The 25,213-nt window shown below is 40.5% G+C and overlaps 1 protein-coding gene across 10 annotated transcripts in view; it reads right to left on the bottom strand.

The window, feature by feature from the left end:
• Positions 1-25,213, bottom strand: part of LOC128688508 (utrophin) — a gene marked incomplete at its 5' end in the record, with an annotated part of 1,206,544 nt that overhangs the window by 996,331 nt on the left and 185,000 nt on the right. For all 10 annotated transcript variants that reach the window (XM_070084560.1, XM_070084566.1, XM_070084565.1 and 7 more), the window contains 2 exon segments: positions 14,708-14,878; positions 22,359-22,484. In XM_070084560.1, the coding sequence (XP_069940661.1) occupies positions 14,708-14,878; positions 22,359-22,484 (297 nt within the window).

Raw genomic sequence — 25,213 nt, 5'->3', positions numbered from 1 at the left:
GGGGAAGGAAGGCGGGGTAGGGGTCGTCCTCGAAAGGGTTGGAGAGAGGGGGTAAAGGAGGTTTTGTGGGTAAGGGGCTTGGACTTCCAGCAAGCGTGCGTGAGCGTGTTAGATAGGAGTGAATGGAGACGAATGGTACTTGGGACCTGACGATCTGTTGGAGTGTGAGCAGGGTAATATTTAGTGAAGGGATTCAGGGAAACCGGTTATTTTCATATAGTCGGACTTGAGTCCTGGAAATGGGAAGTACAATGCCTGCACTTTAAAGGAGGGGTTTGGGATATTGGCAGTTTGGAGGGATATGTTGTGTATCTTTATATGTGTATGCTTCTAGACTGTTGTATTCTGAGCACCTCTGCAAAAACAGTGATAATGTGCGAGTGTGGTGAAAGTGTTGAATGATGATGAAAGTATTTTCTTTTTGGGGATTTTCTTTCTTTTTTGGGTCACCCTGCCTCGGTGGGAGACGGCCAACTTGTTGAAAAAAAAAAAAATATATATATATATATATATATATATGTATGTATGTATATATATATATATATATATATATATATATATATATAATATATATAATATATATAATATATATAATATATATAATATATATATATATATATATATATATATATATATATATATATATATATATATATATATATATGCCTCTACATTTATGTGCAGTGTGACTTAAGTGTAAGTAGAGGTAGCAAGACGTACTTGAAATCTTGCATGTTTATCAGACAGAAAAGACACCAGCACTCCTACCATCATGTAAAACAAGTACACCTACCATCCGACTTACGACCGAGTTCGGTTCCGAGAAATCGGTCGTAAGTCGAAATGGTCATAAGTCGAACTTTACTACTGAATATCAACAAAACATTTTTGTAATGACTTTATTTTATTGTTTTATTTTGGTATTTCATGTTTTACTTTACTTTTTATGCTGTTAGTACTGTATTTTATACTGCAAGGTTTAGGATAAACACTGTGTACAACACAAATAGTTGTTTATTTCCCAGAAATTTGGCATAAAAAACACGGTCGTAAGTCGAGTGGTCGTAAGTCGAGCAGGTCGTAAGTCGGATGGTAGGTGTACAGGCTTCCGTTTTACTCTCACTTGGCGGAACAGTAATACATCCCTGGGTGGTTGCTGTCTACCAATCTAATACCTAGGACCCTATCATATGCATTTTCTAAATCCATAAATTCAATGAAAACTTCCCTTTCTTCATATAAACACTGTTCCATGGGAAAGTGGAATAAGAATCTTTCCTCCGTAAGCCATGCGTGTTGTAAAAGTCAACTAAAATGCCGGGAACAATGGGCTAGTAACCCCTTTTCCTGTAATAATTACTAAAAAGAATAAGAAGAAGAAAATTGTCAAAGTGGGATGTATGAATGTGCATGGATGTGCAAATGATAAGAAAGAGATGATTGTGGATGTTATGAATGAGAAGAAGCTGGATGTCCCAGCTTCAAGTGAAACAAAGCTGAAGGGGTTGGGAGAGTTTCAGTGGACAGGAATAAATGGGATTAGGTCAGGGGTTTCAAATAGAGTTAGAGCTAAAGAAGGAGTAGCAATAATGTTGAATGATAAGCTATAGCAGGAAAAGAGGGACTATAAATGTATTAATTCAAGGATTATGTGGAGTAAAATAAAGGTTGGATGTGAAAAGTGGGTTATAGTAAGCATATATACACCTGGAGAAGAGAGAAGTGTAGAGGAGAGGGGGAGATTTTGGGAAATGTTGAGTGAATGCGTGGGGAGTTTTGAACCAAGTGTGAGAGTACTTGTGGTTGGGGATTTCAATGCTAAAGTGGGTAAAAATGTTGTGGAGGGAGTAGCAGGTAAATTTGGGGTGCCAAGGGTAAATAAAAATTGAGAGCATTTAATTGAGCTATGTGTAGAAAGAGGTTTGGTAATAAGTAATGCATATTTTATGAAGAAGAGGATAAATAAATATACAAGTTATGATGTAGTACGTAATGAAAGTAGTTTGTTAGATTATGTATCGGTGGATAAAAGGTTGATGGGTAGGCTCCAGGATGTACATGTTTATAGAGGGGCAACTGATATATCTGATCATTATTTAGTTGTAGCTACAGTTAGAATAAGAGGCAGATGGAAAATGAGGAAAATGGCAATAACAAGTAAGAGGGAGGTGAAAGTGTAAACGAAGGGAGGAGGAAGTTCGGGTGAGATATAAGCAACTATTGGCAGAAAGATGGGCTAGTGCAAGTATGAGTAGTGGGGGGGTGGGTTGAAGAGGGTTGGAATAGTTTTAAAAATGCAGTATTAGAATGTGGGGCAGAAGTTTGTGGTTATAGGAAGGTGGGTGCAGGAAGAAAGAAGAGTGATTGGTGGAATGATGAAGTAAAGGGTGTGATAAAGGAGAAAAGGGTAGCTTATGAGAGCTTTTTACAAAGCAGAAGTGTTATAAGAAGAGTAGAGTATATGGAGAGTAAAAGAAAGGTGAAGAGAGTGGTGAGAGAGTGCAAAAGGAGAGCAGATGATAGAGTGGGAGAGGCACTGTCAAGAAATTTTAATGAAAATAAGAAAAATTTTTGGAGCGAGTTAAACAAGTTAAGAAAGCTTAGGGAACAAATGGATTTGTCAGTTAAAAATAGAGTAGGGGAGTTAGTAGATGGGGAGATGGAGGTAGTGGATAGATGGCGAGAATATTTTGAGGAACTTTTAAATGTCGACGAAGAAAGGGAGGCAGTAATTTCATGCACTGGGCAGGGAGGTATACCATCTTTCAGGAGTGAAGAAGAGCAGGATGTGAGTATGGGCGAGGTGCGTGAGGCAATATGTAGAATGAAAGGGGGTAAAGCAGCTGGAACTGACAGAATCATGGCAGAAATGTTGAAAGCAGGGGGGGATGTAGTGTTGGAGTGGTTGGTATTTTTGTTTAACCCTTTGACTGTCGCGGCCGTATATATACGTCTTATGAGGTACCGTGTTTGACATATATATACTCATAAATTCTAGCGGCTTCAAATCAAGCAGGAGAAAGCTGGTAGGCCCACATGTGAGAGAATGGGTCTGTGTGGTCAGTGTGCACCATATAAAAAAAATCCTGGAGCACGCAGTGCATAATGAGAAAAAAAAAACTCCAATCGTTTTTTTTAATTAAAATGCCGACTTTGTGGTCTATTTTCGTATAGTATTTATGGTTGTATTCTCGTTTTCTTGGTCTCATTTGATAGAATGGAAAATATATTATAGAAATAGAGGTGATTTTGATTGATTTTTTCTATAAAAAGAACCTAGAAATGGAGCTCAAAGTAGGGGGAAATGTTTGATTTTTGCCAATGTTCAAAAGTAAACAAATGATGCCATTGTCCAATAAATGTCCAACTAGCCATTCTAATATGCAGTCATGAATGGGATGATGTTATTTATACAATTATTACAGTATTGCAGTAGTCTGCATAATATTAAGTCTTCTATTTTTTGTTTGAATAAAAATTCAAAATAGAAAGCAAGAGTAATATCAGAGGAGCCTGGAGACATGACTGATGAACAAAGAACATGTTATTTTAGAGCCAGGAATGTCTGCATTGTTCATTCTGGACCATATTTTGAAATTGTCATATTTTTTAGTTTTCGTGAAATTGGCCAAATTGCAAATTTCTGACCACATTATTAGGTAGTTGAAATCGGTAAATGGGCAGTTTCTTGTACTCAATCGATAGAAAAAATGGAGTTCTAAAGAAATAGCTATGAGGTTGGGCGACTGGAACAATGAAATTAGCCAAAAAGAGGGCTCAAAGTGGGCGAAATCGCCGATTTGTAAACAGTGCCGAGGTCGCTAACTTCAGACACCTCAGGATTGGGGGTTGCGACAGTCAAAGGGTTAACTTTGCACTTAGGTCACACTGCACATACATGTACAAGCATATATATACACACACCCCTCTGGGTTTTCTTCTATTTTCTTTCTAGTTCTTGTTCTTGTTTATTTCCTCTTACCTCCATGGGGAAGTGGAACAGAATTCTTCCTCCATAAGCCATGTGTGTTGTAAGAGGCAACTAAAATGCCGGGAGCAAGGGGCTAGTAATCCCTTCTCCTGTATATATTACTATATGTAAAAGGAGAAACTTTCGTTTTTCCTTTTGGGCCACACTGCCTCGGTGGGATATGGCTGGTGTGTTGAAAGGAAAGGAAATGTATGAAAGAGGGAAAAGTACCTAGGGATTGGTGAAGAGCCTGTATAATCCCTTTATATAAAGGGAAGGGGGACAAAAGAGTTAGTAAAAAATTTTTTTTATTATTAACACACCAGCCGATTCTCACCAAGGCAGGGTGGCCCGAAAAAGAAAAACTTTCACCATCATTCACTCCATCACTGTCTTGCCAAAAGGGTGTTTTACACTACAGTTTTTAAACTGCAACATTAACACCCCTCCTTCAGAGTGCAGGCACTGTACTTCCCTTCTCCAGGACTCAAGTCCGGCCTGCCGGTTTCCCTGAACCCCTTCATAAATGTTACTTTGCTCACACTCCAACAGCACGTCAAGTATTAAAAACCATTTGTCTCCATTCACTCCTATCAAACACACTCACGCATGCCTGCTGGAAGTCCAAGCCCCTCGCACACAAAACCTCCTTTACCCCCTCCCTCCAACCTTTCCTAGGCCAACCCCTACCCCGCCTTCGTTCCACTACAGACGGATACACTCTTTAAGTCATTCTGTTTCGCTCCATTCTCTCTACATGTCCAAACCACCTCAACAACCCTTCCTCAGCCCCCTGGATAACTGTTCTGGTAATCCCACACCTGCTCCTAACTTCCAAACTACGAATTCAATGCATTATATTTACACCACACACTGCCCTCAGACATGACATCTCCACTGCCTCCAGCCTTCTCCTCGCTGCAACATTCATCACCCATGCTTCACACCCATATAAGAGCGTTGGTAAAACTATACTCTCATACATTCCCCTCTTTGCCTCCAAGGACAAAGTTCTTTGTCTCCACAGTCTCCTAAGTGCACCGCTCACCCTTTTCCCCTCATCAATTCTATGATTCACCTCATCTTTCATAGACCCATCCGCTGACACGTCCACTCCCAAATATCTGAATACATTCACCTCCTCCATACTCTCTCCCTCCAATCTGATATCCAATTTTTCATCACCTAATCTTTTTGTTATACTCATAACCTTACTCTTTCCTGTATTCACTTTTAATTTTCTTCTTTTACATACCCTACCAAATTCATCCACCAACCTCTGCAACTTCTCTTCAGAATCTCCCAAGAGCACAGTCTCATCAGCAAAGAGCAACTGTGACAACTCCCACTTTATGTGTGAGTCTTTATCTTTTAACTCCATGCCTCTTGCCAAGACCCTCACATTTAATTATCTTACAACCCCATCTATAAATATATTAAACAACCACGGTGACATCACACATCCCTGTCTAAGGCCTAGTTTTACTGGGAAATAATCTCCCTCTTACCTACATACTCTAACTTGAGCCTCACTATCCTCGTAAAAACTCTTCACTGCTTTCAGTAACCTACCTCCAATACCATACACCTGCAACATCTGCCACATTGCCCCCTTATCCACCCTGTCATACACCTTTTCCAAATCCATAAATGCCACAAAAACCTCTTTAGCCTAATCTAAATACTGTTCACTTATATGTTTCACTGTAAACACCTGGTCCATACACCCCTACCTTTCCTAAAGCGTCCTTGTTCATCTGCTATCCTATTCTCCGTCTTACTCTTAATTCTTTCAATAATAACTCTACCATACACTTTACCAGGTATACTCAACAGACTTCTTTCTTTCAACACACCAGCCGTATCCCACCGAGGCGGGGTGGCCCAAAAGGAAAAACAAAAGTTTCTCCTTTTACATTTAGTAATATATACAGGAGAAAGGGTTACTAGCCCCTTGCTCCCGGCATTTTAGTCGCCTCTTACAACACGCATGGCTTACGGAGGAAGAATTCTGTTCCACTTCCCCATGGAGGTAAGAGGAAATAAACAAGAACAAGAACTAGAAAGAAAATAGAAGAAAACCCAAAGGGGTGTGTGTATATATGCTTGTACATGTATGTGTAGTGCGACCTAAGTGTAAGTAGAAGTAGCAAGACGTACCTGAAATCTTGTATGTGTATGAGACAGAAAAAAAAAAAAGACACCAGCAATCCTACCATCATGTAAAACAATTACAGGCTTCCATTTTACACTCACTTGGCAGGACAGTAGTACCTCCCTGGGTGGTTGCTGTCTACCAACCTACTACCTAGAACTCAACAGCCTTATCCCCCTATAATTTTTGCACTCTCTTTTGTCCCCTTTGCCTTTATACAAAGGAACTATGCATGCTCTCTGCCAATCCCTAGGTACCTTACCCTCTTCCATACATTTATTAAATAATTGCACCAACCACTCCAAAACTATATCCCCACCTGCTTTTAACATTTCTATCTTTATCCCATCAATCCCAGCTGCATTACCCCCTTTCATTTTACCTACTGCCTCACGAACTTCCCCCACACTCACGACTGGCTCTTCCTCACTCCTACAAGACGTTATTCCTCCTTGCCCTATATACGAAATCACAGCTTCCCTATCTTCATCAACATTTAACAGTTCCTCAAAATATTCCCTCCATCTTCCCAATACCTCTAACTCTCCTCTCCTATTTTTAACTGACAAATCCATTTGTTCTCTAGGCTTCCTTAACTCGTTAATCTCACTCCAAAACTTTTTCTTATTTTCAACAAAATTTGTTGATAACATCTCACCCACTCTCTCATTTGCTGACTTTTTACATTGCTTCACCACTCTCTTAACCTCTCTCTTTTTCTCCATATACTCTTCCCTTCTTGCATCACTTCTACTTTGTAAAAACTTCTCATATGCTAACTTTTTCTCCCTTACTACTCTCTTTACATCATCAATCAACCAATCGCTCCTCTTCCCTCCTGTACCCACTTTCCTGTAACCACAATCTTCTGCTGAACACTAACACTACATTTCTAAACCTACCCCATACCTCTTCGACCCCATTTCCTATGCTCTCATTAGCCCATCTATCCTCCAACAGCTGTTTATATCTTACCCTAACTGCCTCCTCTTTTAGTTTATGAACCTTCACCTCTCTCTTCCCTGATGCTTCTATTCTCCTTGTATCCCATCTACCTTTTACTCTCAGTGTAGCTACAACTAAAAAGTGATCTGATATATCTGTGGCCCCTCTATAAACATGTACATCCTGAAGTCTACTCAACAGTCTTTTATCTACCAATACATAATCCAACAAACTACTGTCATTTTGCCCTACATCTTATCTTGTATATGTACTTATTTATCCTCTTTTTCTTAAAATATGTATTACCTATAACTAAACCCCTTTCTATACAAAGTTCAATCAAAGGGCTCCCATTATCATTTACACCTGGCACCCCAAACTTACCTACCACACCCTCTCTAAAAGTTCTTCCTACTTTAGCATTCAGGTCCCCTACCACAATTACTCTCTCACTTGGTTCAAAGGTTCCTATACATTCATTTAACATCTCCCAAAATCTCTCTCTCTCCTCTACATTCCTCTCTTCTCCAGGTGCATACACTCTTATTATGACCCACTTTTCACATCCAACCTTTACTTTAATCTACATAATCCTTGAATTTGCACATTCATATTCTCTTTTCTCCTTCCATAACTGATCCTTCAACATTATTGCTACTCCTTACTTAGCTCTAACTCTCTCAGATACTCCAGATTTAATCCAATTTATTTCTCCCCACTGAAACTCCCCTACCCCCTTCAGCTTTGTTTCACTTAGGGCCAGGACATCCAACTTCATTTCATTCACGACATCAGCAATCATCTGTTTCTTGTCATCCGCACTGCATCCATGCATCCCAGTTTTATGAAGTTTTTCTTCTTCTCTTTTTTGGTAAATGTTTACAGGAGAAGGGGTTCCTAGCCCATTGCTCCCGGCATTTTAGTCACCTCATATGACACGCATGGCTTACGGAGGAAAAATTCTTTTCCACTTCCCCATGGACAATAGAAGAAATAAAGGAGAACAAGAGCTATTTAGAAAAAGGAGAAAAACCTAGATGTATGTATATATATATATGCATGTGCATGTCTGTGAAGTGTGACCAAAGTGTAAGTAGGAGTAGCAAGATATCCCTGTTATTTAGCGTGTTTATGAGACAGAAAAAGACACCAGCAATCCTACCATCATGTAAAACAGTTACAGGTTTCTGTTTTACAGTCATCTGGCAGGACAGTAGTGCTTCCCTGGGTGGCTGCTGTCTACCAACCTACTACCTACCTTGTAATAATTATAGAGGAATAAGTTTACTGAGTATACCAGGAAAAGTATACAGCAGGGTTATGCTGATGAGCAAGGAGGCTTTAGAGTGGGTAGGGGATATGTAGATCAAGTGTTTACATTGAAGCATATATGTGAACAGTATTCAGATAAAGCTAGGGAAGTTTTTATTGCATTTATGAATTTAGAAAAGGCATATGATAGAGTGGATAGGGGAGCAATGTGGCAGATGTTGCAAGCATATGGAATAGGTGGTAAGTTACAAAATGATGTAAAGAGTTTTTATGAGGATAGTGAGGCTCAGGTTAGGGTGTGTAGAAGAGAGGGAGACTACTTCCCAGTAAAAGTAGGTCTTAGACAGGGATGTGTAATATCATCATGGTTGTTTAATATATTTATAGATGGGGTTGTAAAAGAAGTAAATGCTAGGGTGTTTGGGAGAGGGGTGGGATTAAATTATGGGGAATCAAATACAAAATGGGAATTGACACAGTTACTTTTTGCTGATGATACTGTGCTTATGGAAGATTCTAAAGAAAAACTGCAAAGGTTAGTGGACGAGTTTGGTAGAGTGTGTAAAGGTAGAAAGTTGAAAGTAAACATAGATAAGAGTAAGGTGATGAGGGTATCAAATGATTTAGATCAAGAAAAATTGGATATCAAATTGGTGAGGAGGAGTATTGAAGAAGTGAATGTTTTCAGATATTTGGGAGTTGAAGTGTCAGCAGCTGGATTTATGAAGGATGAGGCTAATCATAGAATTGATGATGGAAAAAAGGCAAGTGGTGTGATGAAGTATATGTGGAAACAAAAAATGTTATCTATGGAGGCAAAAAAGGGAATGTATAAAAGTATAGTAGTACCATCACTCTTATATAGGTGTGAACCTTGGATTGTAAATGCTGCAGTGAGGAGGCAGTTGGAGGCAGTGGAGATGTCTAAGGGCAATGTGTGGTGTAAATATTATGCAGAAAATTCGAAGTGTGGAAATTAGGAGAAGGTGTGGAGTTAATAAGAGTATTAGTCAGAGGGCTGAGGAGGGTTTGTTGAGGTGGTTTGGTCATTTAGAGAGAATGGATCAAAGTAGAATGACATGGAGAGCGTATAAATCTTTAGGGGAAGGAGTCGTCCCAGAAAAGGAGGTGTTGTGGGCGAGGGGTTTGGACTTCCAGCAAGCGTGCGTGAGCATGTTAGATAGGAGTGAATGGAGACGAATGGTATTTGGGACCTGACAAGCTGTTGGAGTGTGAGCAGAGTAATATTTAGTAAAGGGATTCAGGGAAACCAGTTATTTTATGTAACCGGACTTGAGTCCTGGAAATGGGAAGTACAGTAGTCCCACAATAATCGTCCGGCCTGATAGTCGTCCATTTCGGAAATCGTCGCATTATTTCGTCTAAACATTGGCTCGCAAATGGTCCGTTAACTTGCTAATCGTCTATCATCCTGGACACGTACTCACGGCTCTGAGCCGCATCGGCCTCCCTTCCCAGCCAGTGTGCCATTGTTTACCAGTGAGCGACGGTCCCCTCACGTGTTCATACGAAATATTCCATTCATTTTAGTGCTTGCAAGTGCTAAATAAGCTACCATGGCTCCAAAGCAAGCTCCTAGTGCCAAGCCTTTGGTAAAGAAGGTGAGAAATACGATTGAATTTAAGAAAAACATCACTGAATAATATGAAAGTGGCGTACGTGGGGGCAAACTGGCCAGGATGCATAACAAATCCCGTACAACCATATCTTCCATCATAGCCAAGAAAAAGGAAATCAAGGAAGCTGTTGTTGCAAAGGGGGTAAATATGTTGACAAAAATGAGATCACCAGTACTCGAAGATGTTGAATAGTTATTATTGGTGTGGATAAATGAGAAACAATTAGCAGGAGATAGTCTTATGACGTCGATTATTTGTGAAAAGGCTAGGCAGTTGCATGACGATTTAGTAAAGAAATTGCCTGCAACTAGTGGTGATCTGAGTGAATTTAAGGCCAGCAAAGGCTGATTTGAGAGATTTAAGAAGCGTACCGGCATACACAGTGTGATAAGGCATGGTGAGGCTGCCAGTTCAGACCAAAAAGCAGCTGAAAAATATGTGCAGGAATTCAAGGAGTACATAGAGGCTGAAGGACTGAAACCTGAACAAGTGTTCAATTGTGACAAAACAGGCCTCTTTTGGAAGAAAATTCCAAAGAGGACCTACATTACTCAGGAAGAAAAGGCACTGCCAGGACACAAGCCTATGAAAGACAGGCTGACACTCATGTTCTGTGCTAATGCTAGTGGGGATTTCAAAGTGAAGCCGTTACTAGTGTACCATTCTGAAAATCCCAGAATGTTCAAGAAAAACAATGTTATGAAGAGTAAATTGTGTGTGTTTTGGAGATCTAATAATAAGGCATGGGTCACGAGGGAAATTTTCGTCGAGTGGTTCAATGAAGTGTTTGGCCCTAGTGTGAAGAATTACCTCCTGGAAAAGAAATTGGATGTCAAGTGCCTCCTAGTAATGGACAATGCACCTGCTCATCCTCCAAACTTGGATGACCTAGTTCTGAAGGAGTTTGGGTTCATCACAGTAAAGTTCTTGCCCCCGAATACCATTCCTCTCTTCCAGCCCATGGACCAGCAGGTCATTTCAAAATTTAAAAAACTCTACACCAAAGCAATGTTTGAAAGGTGCTTTAATGTGACCTCAGACACTCACTTGACCCTAAGAGATTTTTGGAAAGAACACTTCAGTATTCTCCATTGCATGAGCCTTATAGGTAAGGCTTGGGAGGGAGTGACTACCAGGACTTTGAACTCTGCTTGAAGAAACTTGTGGCCAGATTGTGTCCACAAGAGGGATTTTGAAAGGTTTGAGGCAGCCCCTGATGAGCCTATGTCAGTTGTGAACTATATTGTGGCGAACTTTCATCCATGGGGTTGGATGTGAGTTTGGAAGATGTGGAAGAGTTGGTGGAGGACCACAACGAAGAGCTAACTACTGAGGAGCTGCAAGAGCTTCAGCAGGAAGAGCAACAGATCGCAGCTCAGAATCTTGCTGCAGAGGAGGAGGAAGAGAGATGGAAGAAGGTGCCTTCTTCAGAAACTAAGGAGATTTTTGAAATGTGGGGTAGGATGGAAAGATTTATGGAGAAACATCACCCAGAGAAGGATGTTGCAAGCCATATCGGCAACTTGTACAGTGACAGTCTTGGCCCATTTTAGGGAAGTTTTAAATTATTATAATAAAAAAGAAGCGCTAAGCCACAAGAGTTATACAGAAGTTTTAAAGAGACGCCAGAAACAGAGCTCTCTGGACAGTTTTTTTGCGAGACAGGACTCCAGTGACTCTCAAGCTGGTCCTAGTGGCATTAAGAAACAGAGAAGTAACCCCAGAAAAGCACTTGGTACCTGAGGTGTTGATAGAAGGGGATTCCCCTTCCAAACAGTAATTCAATCTCTCTCCTCCTCCAGTCTTCCATACACTAAGAATAATCGCCAATAAAGGTAAGTGTTATGCTGTTAATGTTTCATTCATCATGTCCCATTGTAATGTTTATGCACTACATCTATATTTCATGTAAAAAGTTTTTTTTGTTTTAATACTTCTGGGTGTCAGGAACGAATTAATTGTATTTACATTATTTATGGGGAAAATTTATTCGAAAATCGTCTGTTTCGATAATAGTCCCACTTCCAGGAACGGATTAAGGACAATATTTGAGGGACCACTGTACAATGCCTGCACTCTAAAGGAGGGGTTTGGGATATTGGCAGTTTGGGGGAATATGTTTTGTATCTTTATATGTACAGTGGACCCTTGACCAGCGATGGCATCGATTAACGATAAATCTGACAAGCAATACATTTTATCGCAAAAATTTTACCTCAATTAGCGCTAAAAAACTCGACCAACACTATTCCTTCCGTCTGAGACGCGTCCACTTCTGGCCAGTGTTTACAAGCCAGCCAGCCACCGTGGTCGCTTCCAAGCATACAATGGGAACATTTAATATTATCACAGCCTTTTTTAGTGATTGCACCTGCAAAATAAGTCACCATGGGCCCCAAGAAAGCTTCTAGTGCCAACCCTACAGCAAAAAGGGTGAGAATTACTATGGATATGAAGAAAGAGATCATTGCTAAGTATGAAAGCGGAGTGCATGTCTCCGAGCTGGCCAGGCTGTACACAAAACCCCCAATCAACCATCGCTACTATTGTGGACAAGAAAACGGCAATCAAGGAAGCTGTTCTTGCCAAAGGTGCAACTATGTTTTCGAAACTGAGATCGCAAGTGATAGAAGATGTTGAGAGACTGTTATTGGTATGGATAAACGAAAAACAGATAGCAGGAGATAGCATCTCTCAAGCGATCATATGTGAAAAGGCTAGGAAGTTGCATGACGATTTAATTAGAAAAATGCCAGCAACTAGTGATGCGAGTGAATTTAAGGCCAGCAAAGGTTGGTTTGAGAGATTTAAGAATCGTAGTGGCATACATAGTGTGATAAGGCATGGTGAGGCTGCCAGTTTGGACCAAAAAGCAGCTGAAAAATATGTGCAGGAATTCAAGGAGTACATAGACAGTGAAGGACTGAAACCTGAACAAGTGTTTAATGGTGACACTGACAATGTTGTGAAACACGTTAGGAATGTCATAAAGGAACGGGAGGTACAGGCCTCTATGGGCAGATATGTTGTGCGACAGAGGTCCAGTGACTCTCAAGCTGGTCCTAGTGGCATTAAAAGAAGGGAAGTAACCCCGAAAAAGGACTTGCCACCTCAAGTCCTAATGGAAGGGGATTCCCCTTCTAAACACTAAGACCATCAACACACTCCCCTCTTCCCATCCCATCAATCATCACCAGATCTTCAATAAAGGTAAGTGTCATGTAACTGTGCATGTCTTCTTCAGTTTGTGTGTATTAAAATTAATATTTCATGTGTTAAAAATTTTTTTTTTCAATACTTTTGGGTGTCTTGCACGGATTAATTTGATTTCCATTATTTCTTATGGGGAAAATTAACTTGACTAACGATTATTTTGACTAACGATGAGCTCTCAGGAAAGGATTAATAGCATTAGTCGAGGGTCCACTGTATATGCTTCTAAACTGTTGTATCCTGGGCACCTCTGCAAAAACAGTCATTATGTGTAAGTGAGGTGAAAGTGTTGAATGATGCTGAAAGTATTTTCTTTTAGGGGATTTTCTTTCTTTTTGGGTCACCCTGCCTCGATGGGAGAAGGCCGACTTGTTAAAAAAAAAAAATATATATATATATATATGCTTCAAGTCTTGCTACTTTTACTTACACTTAGGTCACACTACACATACATGTACAAGCCTATATATACAGCCTCTCCTTATTTAGCGACACACTTGTTCACTGATGCCTCGGACTTATGATGGGCTCTCTGACCAGTATTCATACCTAAATAATGTATATTAGAGCTGATTTCCTCTATTCTGTTCATTTCAATATACAGTACACTACTGTATAAACATTGAAAAATATACCAGTCATGTTAAAAATGGTGCAAAGGTGACATTAAAACAATATCAGAGATCGTTCACACAATCAGCTCTAATATACATTATTTAGGTATGAATACTGGTCAGAGAGCCCATTGTAAGTCCAAGGTGTCAGTAAACGAGTACATCATTAAGTGAGGAGAGGCTGTATATGCTTGAAAGTAAACACTTGATCTACACATCTCCTACCCATTCTAAAGCCTCCTTGTTCACCTGCAATCTTGCTTTCTGTCTTGCCTCTAATTCTTTCAATAATAACCCTACCATTCACTTTACCCGGAATACTCAGTAAACTTATTTCCCTTTAATTTTTACAATCTCTTTCGTCCCCCATCCTTTGTACAAAGATATAAACATTGCAACCTGGTGTCATCGTCCTAGATGCGACCTTCACCACAACTAAACAGGTTCGTTGCCCCTTTTTTCTGGTTAGCCGGACTTGAATCCTAGAAATGGGAAGTACAATGCCTGCACATTAAAGGAGTGGTTTGGGAATTCGCAGTTTGGCGGGACATCTAAACTGTCATATCTGAGTGCCTCTGCAAAGACAGTGATTATGTATGAGTGATGGTAAAAGTGTTGAAAGATAATGAGTTTTTTCTTGTTTTTTTTTTTTTTTTTGAGTTTTTCTTTCTTTTTGGGTCACCCTGCCTCGGTGGGAAACGGCTGAGGCAGGGTGACCCAAAAAGAAAGAAAAACTCAAAAAAAAACAAAAAAAAAAAACAAGAAAAAACACTAACTTGTTTGTTATCAAAACTCTGCAGCCAAGTCCCTGGACCCATTATGTACTTCTGTAATCCTTTGACTACCACCCACAGGATGGGTATGGGGTACATTATACAGATATTAAATTAACTCTAACCTCAGTTTCACTCTTCAATGCCGACCAGTGTGTGCGCAAATCGTTGACAGCAATACGAATAGTGTTGGCTCGGGGAACATCCACCATGTGTGTTGTGAGTGTAAGGGTGTCACCATGGGAGATAACTGTAGCAACATCTGGTTCCAGCAATGCTACCTCTTGCTCAAGTGCCTAAAGGAAGAAAAATAATAATTATTGGGCATTAAGTAAATAAAGTAAACTAAACACAAAAAGCAAAATAATTATAGTCCCCATCCCTTTATCCGAAACCCTTGGGGCCAGCAGTGTTTCGAATTTCAGAATGAAGGTGGGGGTCTAGGCCAACATACCTACTGCAGTGTCCCTCCTTTCTTATGTTATTATGTACCCACGACACTAATCATACCCAGCTCCTCCCACTCATATATTTGTCCAATCTCCTTTTAAAGCTATCCAAGGTCCTAATAAAGCTAAAACCTTGGATAGTTTCAAATTTAAGTTGGATAAATACATGAGTGAGAGGAGTTGGATTGTCAGCATAGTTCCTGATCCCCAGTATATGTATATGTTATCTGAGTATCATAGTTAGTACCATCCATATGTTGTACATAGTTGACCCCTTGCTAGGCTCAGTGGCTAGCATGTGTGACGTCACGTGAGGCTGCATGCGAGTGTTGGGTGCTCTGCCTCTTCCTCAGATTACGCTTAGACCTAAAGGCAACAAGACAGGCTAGGCTGGGCTCCCTTCTCATACTCTGCTAATATAAGTGTTACCACCCAACAAGTGTGTTTATCTCCAACAATCATATCTCCACGAACCCTCACAACAAAACTGAGTGGGACTTGCATATGAGTAAATAGAATTATCAAAGCTTTTTGCTTGGGTAGCATTAATTCTGTTAGTGGGTTGGATTTGTGAAGGACCTGCCAAGTTGCTAGGGATTCGAAAACTAACCCAAAAAGTTTTTTCCAGGTGTATAGAACAAAAGTTAGGGATAAGATAAGTCCCCTTAAAAATAACTATGGGCATCTTACTGATAAAGAGAAAGAAATGTGCTCGATTTTAAATGATTATTTTCTCTCGTTTTTTACACAGGAAGATACTAACAATATCCCAGTAATTAATTTTTATAGTGGGCCTGGAGAAAATAAATTATGTAACATCACAGTCACTAGTGAAATGGTTATGAAACAAACAGACCAACTGAAACAAAATAAATTACCTGGTCCTAATGAGCTTTTTTCAGGGGTTCTTATGGAATGCAAAATGGAACTCTGTGAACCATTAACTAATATTTTTAATTTATTTCTTAACCCTTAAACTATCCAAACGTAGATCTACGTTCATGTGCATAGCGCTCCGACCGTGATTTTCCCCATTTGAAAGCATGTAAAAAAAAAAAAAAACGTATATCTACGTTCGGAGCCCCCCACACATGGACGTAGATCCATGTTTGGACAGTTTAAGGGTTAAACAGAAGTAGTGTCCGATATGTGGAAGATATTTTTAAAGCAGGGGACAAGTCGTTACCTTCAAATTACTGCCCAATAAGCCTGACCACAATTGGAGGCAAATTACTAGAGTCAATTATAGCTGAGATTATAAGAAGCCATCTGGATAAGCATAATCTGATTAATGATACTCAGCATGGATTCACAAGAGGCCATTCTTGTCTAACTAATTTATTAACTTTCTTCAGTAAAGCTTTTGAGGCTGTTGATCATGATAAAGAATTTGATTTTGCTTATTTAGATTTTAGTAAAGTTTCTGATAGATTATTATTATAATAAAAAAGAAGCGCTAAATCACAAGGGGTATACAGCACTGCAGGGCAGGAAGGAAGTGAGGGTATCAGGTGGCAAAAGGGAGAGGGATGAGTAGTAGGTTACGGAGAACAGCGGGGCAGTGGATAGTGAAAGGGTAGAGGGCAGCAGGAGATTGAGGTAGAAAGAGCTGAGGGGAGTGCGAAAGGTATCATCATCAGAGTTTGTGGAGTAAATCAGTCGTTGTCAAGAAGTCAATGAGAGAGTCAGGATTGAAGGAGGGTCCATCAGCAAGAAGGGACGGTAAAGAGGGAGTAGTAGAGCAGAGACGACGTTGGAGGTAAATTCTGCGTGCTCGTTGAGAGAGAGGGCAGTCTAACAGAATGTGGCTAATCGATACTGGAACTTGACACTTCTTACAGAGAGGAACAGGGTGCCTCTCCATGAGATACCCATGAGTAAGACGAGTGTGGCTAATGCGAAGGCGGGAGAGAGTAGTCTCCCAACCTCGGCACTGATGACAAGAAGACGGCCAGTAACCTATACTCGGTTTAATATTATTATTATTATTATTAGAATGAAGTTTGTTACCGAGTAGAGTTGACCAACATTGTTGCCAACGGGTGTGAAGGTGGGTAGCTATTACAGCAAAATAGTCCGGAAATGGAACACCTCTATATGAAATTGGTAGGTCATGTACCGCTGACTGCGCAGCAGTATCTGCCTCTTCATTGCCCTGTACGTCAACATGACCAGGGACCCAACAAAAAACAATATCTTTATGCTTGGTAGAGATAAGGTGTAGCCAAAGTTGGATACAGAGAACTAGGGGTGAGGTGTGTCAAATTTCCATATAGCCGGTAGAGCACTAAGGGAGTCTGAGACAACCACAAATGATGCAATACGAATATAAGTGCTGCAAGAATGGCATACAATTCAGCAGTAAAAATGCTAGCCAAAGATAGTAAATGCCCTCGCACGATGCTGTCCGGAAACAATGCTGCGAATCCGATGCCGTCAGAAGACTTAGAGCCATCTGTGTACACTGTGATGGCATGAGAATGAGAGTGGAAGTGGTCAAGAAAAAGAGAGCGGGAAGCCACCTTAGGCAGATGGGCTTTCGAGCAAGGGAGTGAGAAAGAACAGACCCAAACAGCTGGAACTTCCCAGGGGGGTAGGGAAAAGTGAGATGCTACATGAACATATAAAGGTGGTAACTGAAGGGAAGACGAGCAAATGTAGGCGAAGAGAGAAGGGACAGAGCAAACAGGGGTGGCGAACAAATAAAGAATGTTTACTAATATCGGTGACCATTCTATAAATGGAAGGATTGCGGAGATTGTGAGAGCATACATAGTAGCGAAGGCAATGGGCATCACAGCGATCAGATAAGGATGGACCATTCGCTTCTGCATAGAGGGTCTCAACAGGGAAAGAGTGAAAAGCACCAAGGCATAAACGTAATCCTTGGTGATGGATGGGGTTAAGGCTAGAGAAAGTAGCAGGAGAGGCCGCTGAATAGATCTGGTCATCATAATCGAGTTTCGATAAAATGAGGGCTGAATGTAGGCGAAGGAGAGTTCAACGATCAGCTCCCATGAAAGATGAGCAAGGATTTTAAGAAGGTTCAGCCAGCTGTGACAAGTTGCCTTCAGAGAGGTAATGTGAGATTTCCAGGATAACCTACGGTCAAAGAGAAGGCCTAGAAACTTGACTGTATCACGTTTAGGGATACGAGAGCCATAGAGGTACAAAGGATGAATGGAGATGACAGAGCGTCTAGTGAAAGTAAATTAGTAAGTTTTGGTACTGGAAAATTTAAACCCATGCGTGGTGGCCCAATTGGAAACACGGTCGACCGCATGCTGGAGAGAAACTGTAATGAGGTGACAGTCAGCGCATGCACAAGCAATAGCGAAGTCGTCAACATAGAGTGATGACCAAATATTGAATGGAAGAACAGAGGCCAAACCATTTATAGCAAGAAGAAAAAGTGCTGTGCTCAGAACACATCCCTGGGGGACACCTTCAGCTTGGACAAAGTCCAGGGAGAGCACATTATTAACTCGAACACGGAAATGTCTGTCAGTTAAAAAGTTCTTAAGGAAGGATGGTAGATTGCCTCGGAGGCCTAAGGAGTGGGCTTGGGCCAAAATATTATACGTCCAAGTTGTATCATATGCCTTCTCAAGGTCAAAAAATACGGCAATAACTGAGTGGTTATTCGCAAAGGCATTACGAACATACGTATCCAAGCGTAGTAAGGGGCCTATTGTAGATTGGCCCTTACGAAAGCCATATTGACTAGTGGAGAGACTGTTGTGTGTCTCTAAATACCACATTAAACGTCGGTTTACCAGATGTTCCATCGCTTTGCAAACTGCACTAGTGAGAGCAATGGGACGATAGTGGGAGGCATCACGTCCAGTAGTACCCGGCTTGCGGAAAGGGAGAACAATGGCAAATTTCTATAGCTGGGAAAGAACTCCTTGTGACCAAATAAGACTGAAGAGGTGTAAGAGGACTGTAAGGGCTGACTGATGTAAATGTTGTAACATCCAAATATGAATGACGTCAGGCCCAGCTGCTGATGATCGGCAAGCTGAGAGTGTTGCCTCCAGTTCCTGAAGTGTAAAAGGCACATTATACTATTCTTCTCTGAGAGAAGACAAGTCCAAGGGTACTAACTCTCTGGCAGACTTTGAGGAAAGAAACGAGGGGCATAGATGGAGCCCCCGGGAAATACGGACCAGATGAGTGCCAATTTCAACGGCAACGTCAAGAGGGTTTGCTATATCCACACCGGCGACCTGTAGAACAGGAGCCAGGTCAGGAGAGTATTTACCACTCAATTTCCTCACTTTTTTCCAGACTGCACTCATAGAGGAAGCAGAGGTGATGGTGGAAACAATCTCGTCAGCAAGTGCGTTTAGCATCACGGATGACACGGTGAGCGACCGCATGCTTCTGCTTAAAATCAGAAGTCTCTCATCGGTTCTATTGTACCGGTACCTGCCCCATGCCCATGCAGCGCGTTTCAAACGTACTGCACGAGCATAAGCAGGAGACCATCAAGGCATGCACTTCTGAGAATGCCTGCCTGAGGTTTGGGGTATAGAATGAGAAGCTGCGGTTAAAACTGACGTTGAGAAGAGGTGTAGGAGCTCATCAATAGAGGATGAAGAAGGAACCTCACTAAAAGCAGTGAGTTGCGAGTAAAGGTCCCAATTTGCCCGATCAAATTGCCAGCGAGGGCTAAGGAAAGGTGGTGAATATGAAGAAGTAAGGATGATTGGAAAATGATCGCTGTTATGCAAATCCGGTAGAACAGACCAGGCGAAGTCTAGTGCAGTGGAGGAAGAGCAGACCGATAGATCGATGCAAGAGAGAGTATGAGTACAAGGATCAAAATGGGTGGGAGTACCCGTATTTAAAACATGGAGGGGGTGAGAGGCGAGAAAAGCCTCCAACTGAATGCCACGCGAGTCACAATGAGACCCCCCCCAGAGGAAATAATGGGCATTAAAATCGCCAAGTAACAGAAGTGGTTGTGGTAAGGATGAAACAAGAAAGGCAAAATCTGGGATAGAAAATGCTCGAGAAGGAGAGAAATATAAAAAACATATTGTAAACCACTTATTCAAGTGGATACGGGCTGCAGTGTAATGCAGCGAGGTATGGACAAATAGTTGACAGTATGGAATATCATTACGTAGAAGAAGGGCACTTTCATTAACCCTTTGACTGTCGCGGCCGTATATATACGTTTGTGAGGTACCGTGTTTGACGTATATATACTCATAAATTCTAGCGGCTTCAAATCAGGCAGGAGAAAGCTAGTAGGCCCACATGTGAGAGAATGGGTCTGTGTGGTCAGTGTGCACCACATAAAAAAAATCCTGGAGCACGCAGTGCATAATGAGAAAAAAAAAAACTCCGACCGTTTTTTTTAATTAAAATGCCGACTTTGTGGTCTATTTTCGTATAGTATTTGTGGTTGTATTCTCGTTTTCATGGTCTCATTTGATAGAATGGAAACTATATTATAGAAATGGAGGTGATTTTGATTAATTTTACTATAAAAAGAACCTGGAAATGGAGCACAAAGTACAGGAAATGTTTGATTTTTGCCGATGTTCAAAAGTAAACAAATGATGTCATTGTCCAATAAATGTCCAAATAGCCATTCTAATACGCAGTCATGAATGGGTTGATGTAATTTTTACAATTATTACAGTATTGCAGTAGTCTGCATAACAGTAAATCTTCTATTTTTTGTTTGAATAAAATTTCAAAATAAAAAGCAAGAGTAATATCACAGGGACCTGGAGACATGACTGATGAACAAAGAAAATCTTATTTTAGAGCCAGGAATGTCTGCATTGTTCATTCTGGACCTTATTTTGAAATTGTCGTATTTTTTAATTTTCGTGAAATTGGCCAAATTTCAAATTTCTGACCATGTTATTGGGTAGTTGAAATCGGTAAATGGGCAGTTTCTTGTGCTCAATTGATAGAAAAAATAGAGTTCTGAAGAAATAGTTATGAGTTTGGTTGACTGGAATAACGGAATTAGCCGAAAATAGGGCTCAAAGTGGGCGAAATTGCTGATTTTTAAATATCGCCGAAGTCGCTAACTTCGCGAGAGCGTAATTCCGTCAGTTTTCCATCAAATTTCGTTTTTTTGGTGTCTTTAGAATCGGGAAAAGATTCTCTATCATTTCATAAGAAAAAATAATTTTTTTTTTTCGAATATTTTGCGACACCAGGAGCAACTTCAGGATTGGGCCCTTCGACAGTCAAAGGGTTAAAGGTCCCATCTGAGAAAGGATCCAAAGAATACAATAAATTATAGCCTGAGATAGGTTGGAAAACAGCTGAGTGTAATTTTGGTTCTTGTAAGCAAACACCAACAGAGAAAAACCTGGAAAGCAACATCTGAAGCTCACCCCGATTACCCCTGAGGCCGCGGATATTCCACTGTAAATAGGCCATGATTGGCAACGAGGAAAATACCAGGAATCCATAGGTAAGGGCACCTACGGACTAGAAGAGTTAGAAAAGTTTACGTGCGGTGGCATCAGAAGACGTTCAAGCAGCGAAGGAACGGAGCATTGCAAAGAATGGAGTTGTGGAGATGGAGGAGAGGGAAGAGAAGGAACAGGAGGTGGATCAGTGTCCATTGAAGGTTTAGTCTCTGCAATATATTCTGAAATAGTGTCAAGTGTTTCTGAATTCAAAGACGTTGTATGGGAGACAATATTGGAGATAGAAGGAGGAGGGTGAGTAAAAATTGGGACAGTAATGGACTGTACTAAAGTAGGGGGGGGAACGAAAGCGTGTTGGGAACTGGAGAAGAAGTGTGGGAGGGGACAGAAGAGGCAGAAACCTGGGAGGCAGCAGAAGAGGGAGAGACTTGGGAGGGGACAGGGGAGGGAGGCACAGAACGAGGAGGGGGGTGAACCTCCACACTTGTAATAGAGCCAGTGAGAGGGGAAGGCAAGATTTCCTTGCCTTCAATCCTGCAAAATCATCTATCACATCATCAAAATCAATGATTTTCCCTATACAGGCCTAAATAGGCTATACAAAAACAAAGGATTCTTCTCTTATGTTGGTGCAGCACTGTTTTGGGCATTAATGTCACCTTCTTTACAGGCTCTACAGTATCACCCCCCAAATGGTGTCACCCGGGGCGCCCCCCCCAAATGGTGTCACCCGGGGTGCCCCCCACCCCCCCTTACGACGCCACTGCCTTACAACATTTGGCCACATAGAGCCAATTACATCTCATCTTATAAAAAAATAATAAAATAAGGGGGATGAATTGCATATTGAGTGCCTCATAGTTAACAAAGATGTACACCAATATAAGTAGAGTATGATCATTTATTAACATATAACATACCTCTGCCTTCTCCTTAGCCTCCTGATATGATGGAACCATCTGCAACTTTGTTTTTATTTCAGAAATTTTATCTGCCATTGCAGTAACCTCTCGTAAGAAAGCATCAACCTCATCATCACCAAGATGCTGAAAGATTGTAATATCATGATATTAATTTACATTAACTAATGCACATATATGACAGCCTACAAACAGGCTACATTTCCACATGATAATATTTCTTTAATCCATTGGCCATCTCATGCCACAGCAGGGTTACCTAAAGAACGACACACATTTATCATCATTCAGTCAACTGCCTTTTTTCGAAGAGTGCACTGACATCACAGATCCCCCTCTGACTGTATTCTTTCCACCTCTCGCTCAAAGTGCAGTCACTGCTCTTCCCACGTCCGGGGCTCAAATCTGGCTAATTTGTTACCCCAAAATCCTTCATAAAAGTTACCTTGCACGTACTCCAACATGTTCATTAAAAGCCACTCGTCCGAATTCACTCCTATTTAATATACTCTCACAAGCCCGCAGAATGCTCAAACCCCTAAAATTCAAGCCACTTTTGCTCCCTTTCTCCAACCATTTCTGGGATGACCCCTACCTCCACTACCTTCCACCCTAGATTTAATCACCCTTTTTGTCAACCCCCAGCCCTCTGAATTACATGCATGGTGATCCCATATTGCCTTTTAATTTTTATGCTCTAAATTCTCTGCATGATACTGACACCACACATCGCTCTCAAACATGATATCTCCACTGCCTCTAGTCTCCTTTTCACTGCAGCATTCAAAACCCATGATAACTATACTGAGATAAACTTCAAAAGCAGATCCTTATTTAAATCTTTACTAAATTTTCATTTTTTTTTTAACACAACGGTTGTTTCTCACCGAGGCAGGGTGACCCAAAAAGAAAAACCCCAAAAGAATAAAAAATATTTTCATCATCATTCAACACTTTCAGCATCACTCATACACAATCCCTGTATTTGCAGAGGCACTCAGATACCACAGTTTAGAAGTCCCTCCAAACTGCCAATATCCCAAACTCCTCCTTTAAAGTGCAGGGATTATTTCACATCCTGAAGCTTACCCATCAACCTTTTATCCACCAGTACATAATATAACAAACTACTTTCATTATGTGTTACAGTGGAACTCCGGTTTTCGTACTTAAACCGTTCCAGGTCAATCTAAATCCGAAATGTACAAAAACCGAATTAATATTTCCCATAAGAAATAATGTAAATCCAATTAATCCATTTCAGACACCCAAAAGTATTGACAAAAAATACATTTTATAAAGAATAACTACAGTTTTACACACAGAAAACAATGAGAAATAAATATAAAGGACTAATGAAATGAATAAATGAACATCTAAATCACTTCTACCTTTATTGAAGAGTCTTACTGGTGCATGGAAGACAGTCAGGAGGGGAGAGGGAGGAGAGTTTATTGCTTGGAGATAGGACAAAATACTTGAATGTGATGCTAATATCAACTCTATGGCTTATTTATTTATCACAATTCATCTAATATGACATGACGGCCGGCTTGTTGAAAAAAAAAAAAAAACTTTTGTTTTTCCTTTTGGGCCACCCCGCCTTGGTGGGATACGGCCGGTGTGTTGAAAGAAGATTAATAACATAGAAACATGATATATCCTCTAGAATGAATAAAATATGTTATTACGTATGTGATTAGTGGTGGCTGCGGCAGCTGCCATTCTCTCTCCTGCTGTGACTACATATCTTCCCATTATTATAAGAGAAAATGGAGTGTTTGTGAGGCTAACTGCACTACATCACAGTTTCATAAGGAAAACACTGAAACAACGTATGTAATTTATAAATAAGAAATATCGTATAAAAACATAATAGAGAATGTAAAGAAATAAAGTGGTTATTGAATGTACATGTATACTAAAGTACACACTTACCTTGGAGGAGATGCTGGCAGAGGTTGAGGGTGGTGGAAAATAGCACAGGGCAGTGTATGTTGTCAGTGGCCTTTAAACCTCCAACAACACTGGAGGAGTTAGTTTCGTGTCATTCTTTTTCTATCGCTTAATTGCTAAACTTACATGCTACACTCTTAATGCTGCACTTTATCGCTGGCTGGCGCTATAGCCTTTATTGGCTCCTGCTGCCTTAGTATCATACATATTGTAGAATCACTGAAGAATTCTATCGTGTTTCTCACCTTCTTTACCAAAGGGCTGGCACTAGGAACTTTCTTTGGGCCCATGGTGGCTTATTTTGCAGTTGCAATCAATAAACAAGCACAAAAATTGTGAAATGTTTCAGAAGAATGCTCACTCAACCAGTGACAAAACCAGACTGACGGCATTCCTGGGCAGGTGGACATGTATGATTTGTACGATTTTCGAATTGAGCTACAAAATCCGGACCAAAATTTCACCCAAAAAAGTGTTCTTAATCCGAATTGTATGATATGCAAACAGTATGAAAACCAGAGTTCCAATGTATATCATACCTTGTCTACTTTTTTATCCTCTTTTTCATAAAATATGTAATTTTCATTTAGGTTACTAAATTCACTAGTCAATAAAACTGCAGGACTCTGAAGGATAAGTGAGGATCTTAATACTGGATGTTTTGAATTTTGATATCAGTACACTTCTGGAAAGAAAGCCATGGAAACAGCATTGTGTTTTATTTCTCTGGGTCACCCTGCTGTAGAAATGGTGAATGTATTTAAAATATTAAATTTACAATGTATAACAAAATGACAACCAATAAAAAGACCAAGATGCTTCTTCAAATGTAAATACAGTGGTACCTTGACTTACGAGTGCCCCAACTAACGAGTTTTCCGAGTTACGAGCCGTTGCTC

Source organism: Cherax quadricarinatus, chromosome 13 (assembly GCF_038502225.1).
Source record: "Cherax quadricarinatus isolate ZL_2023a chromosome 13, ASM3850222v1, whole genome shotgun sequence".
NCBI lineage: Eukaryota > Metazoa > Arthropoda > Malacostraca > Decapoda > Parastacidae > Cherax > Cherax quadricarinatus.
This window is presented reverse-complemented; position numbering and strand designations above follow the sequence as displayed.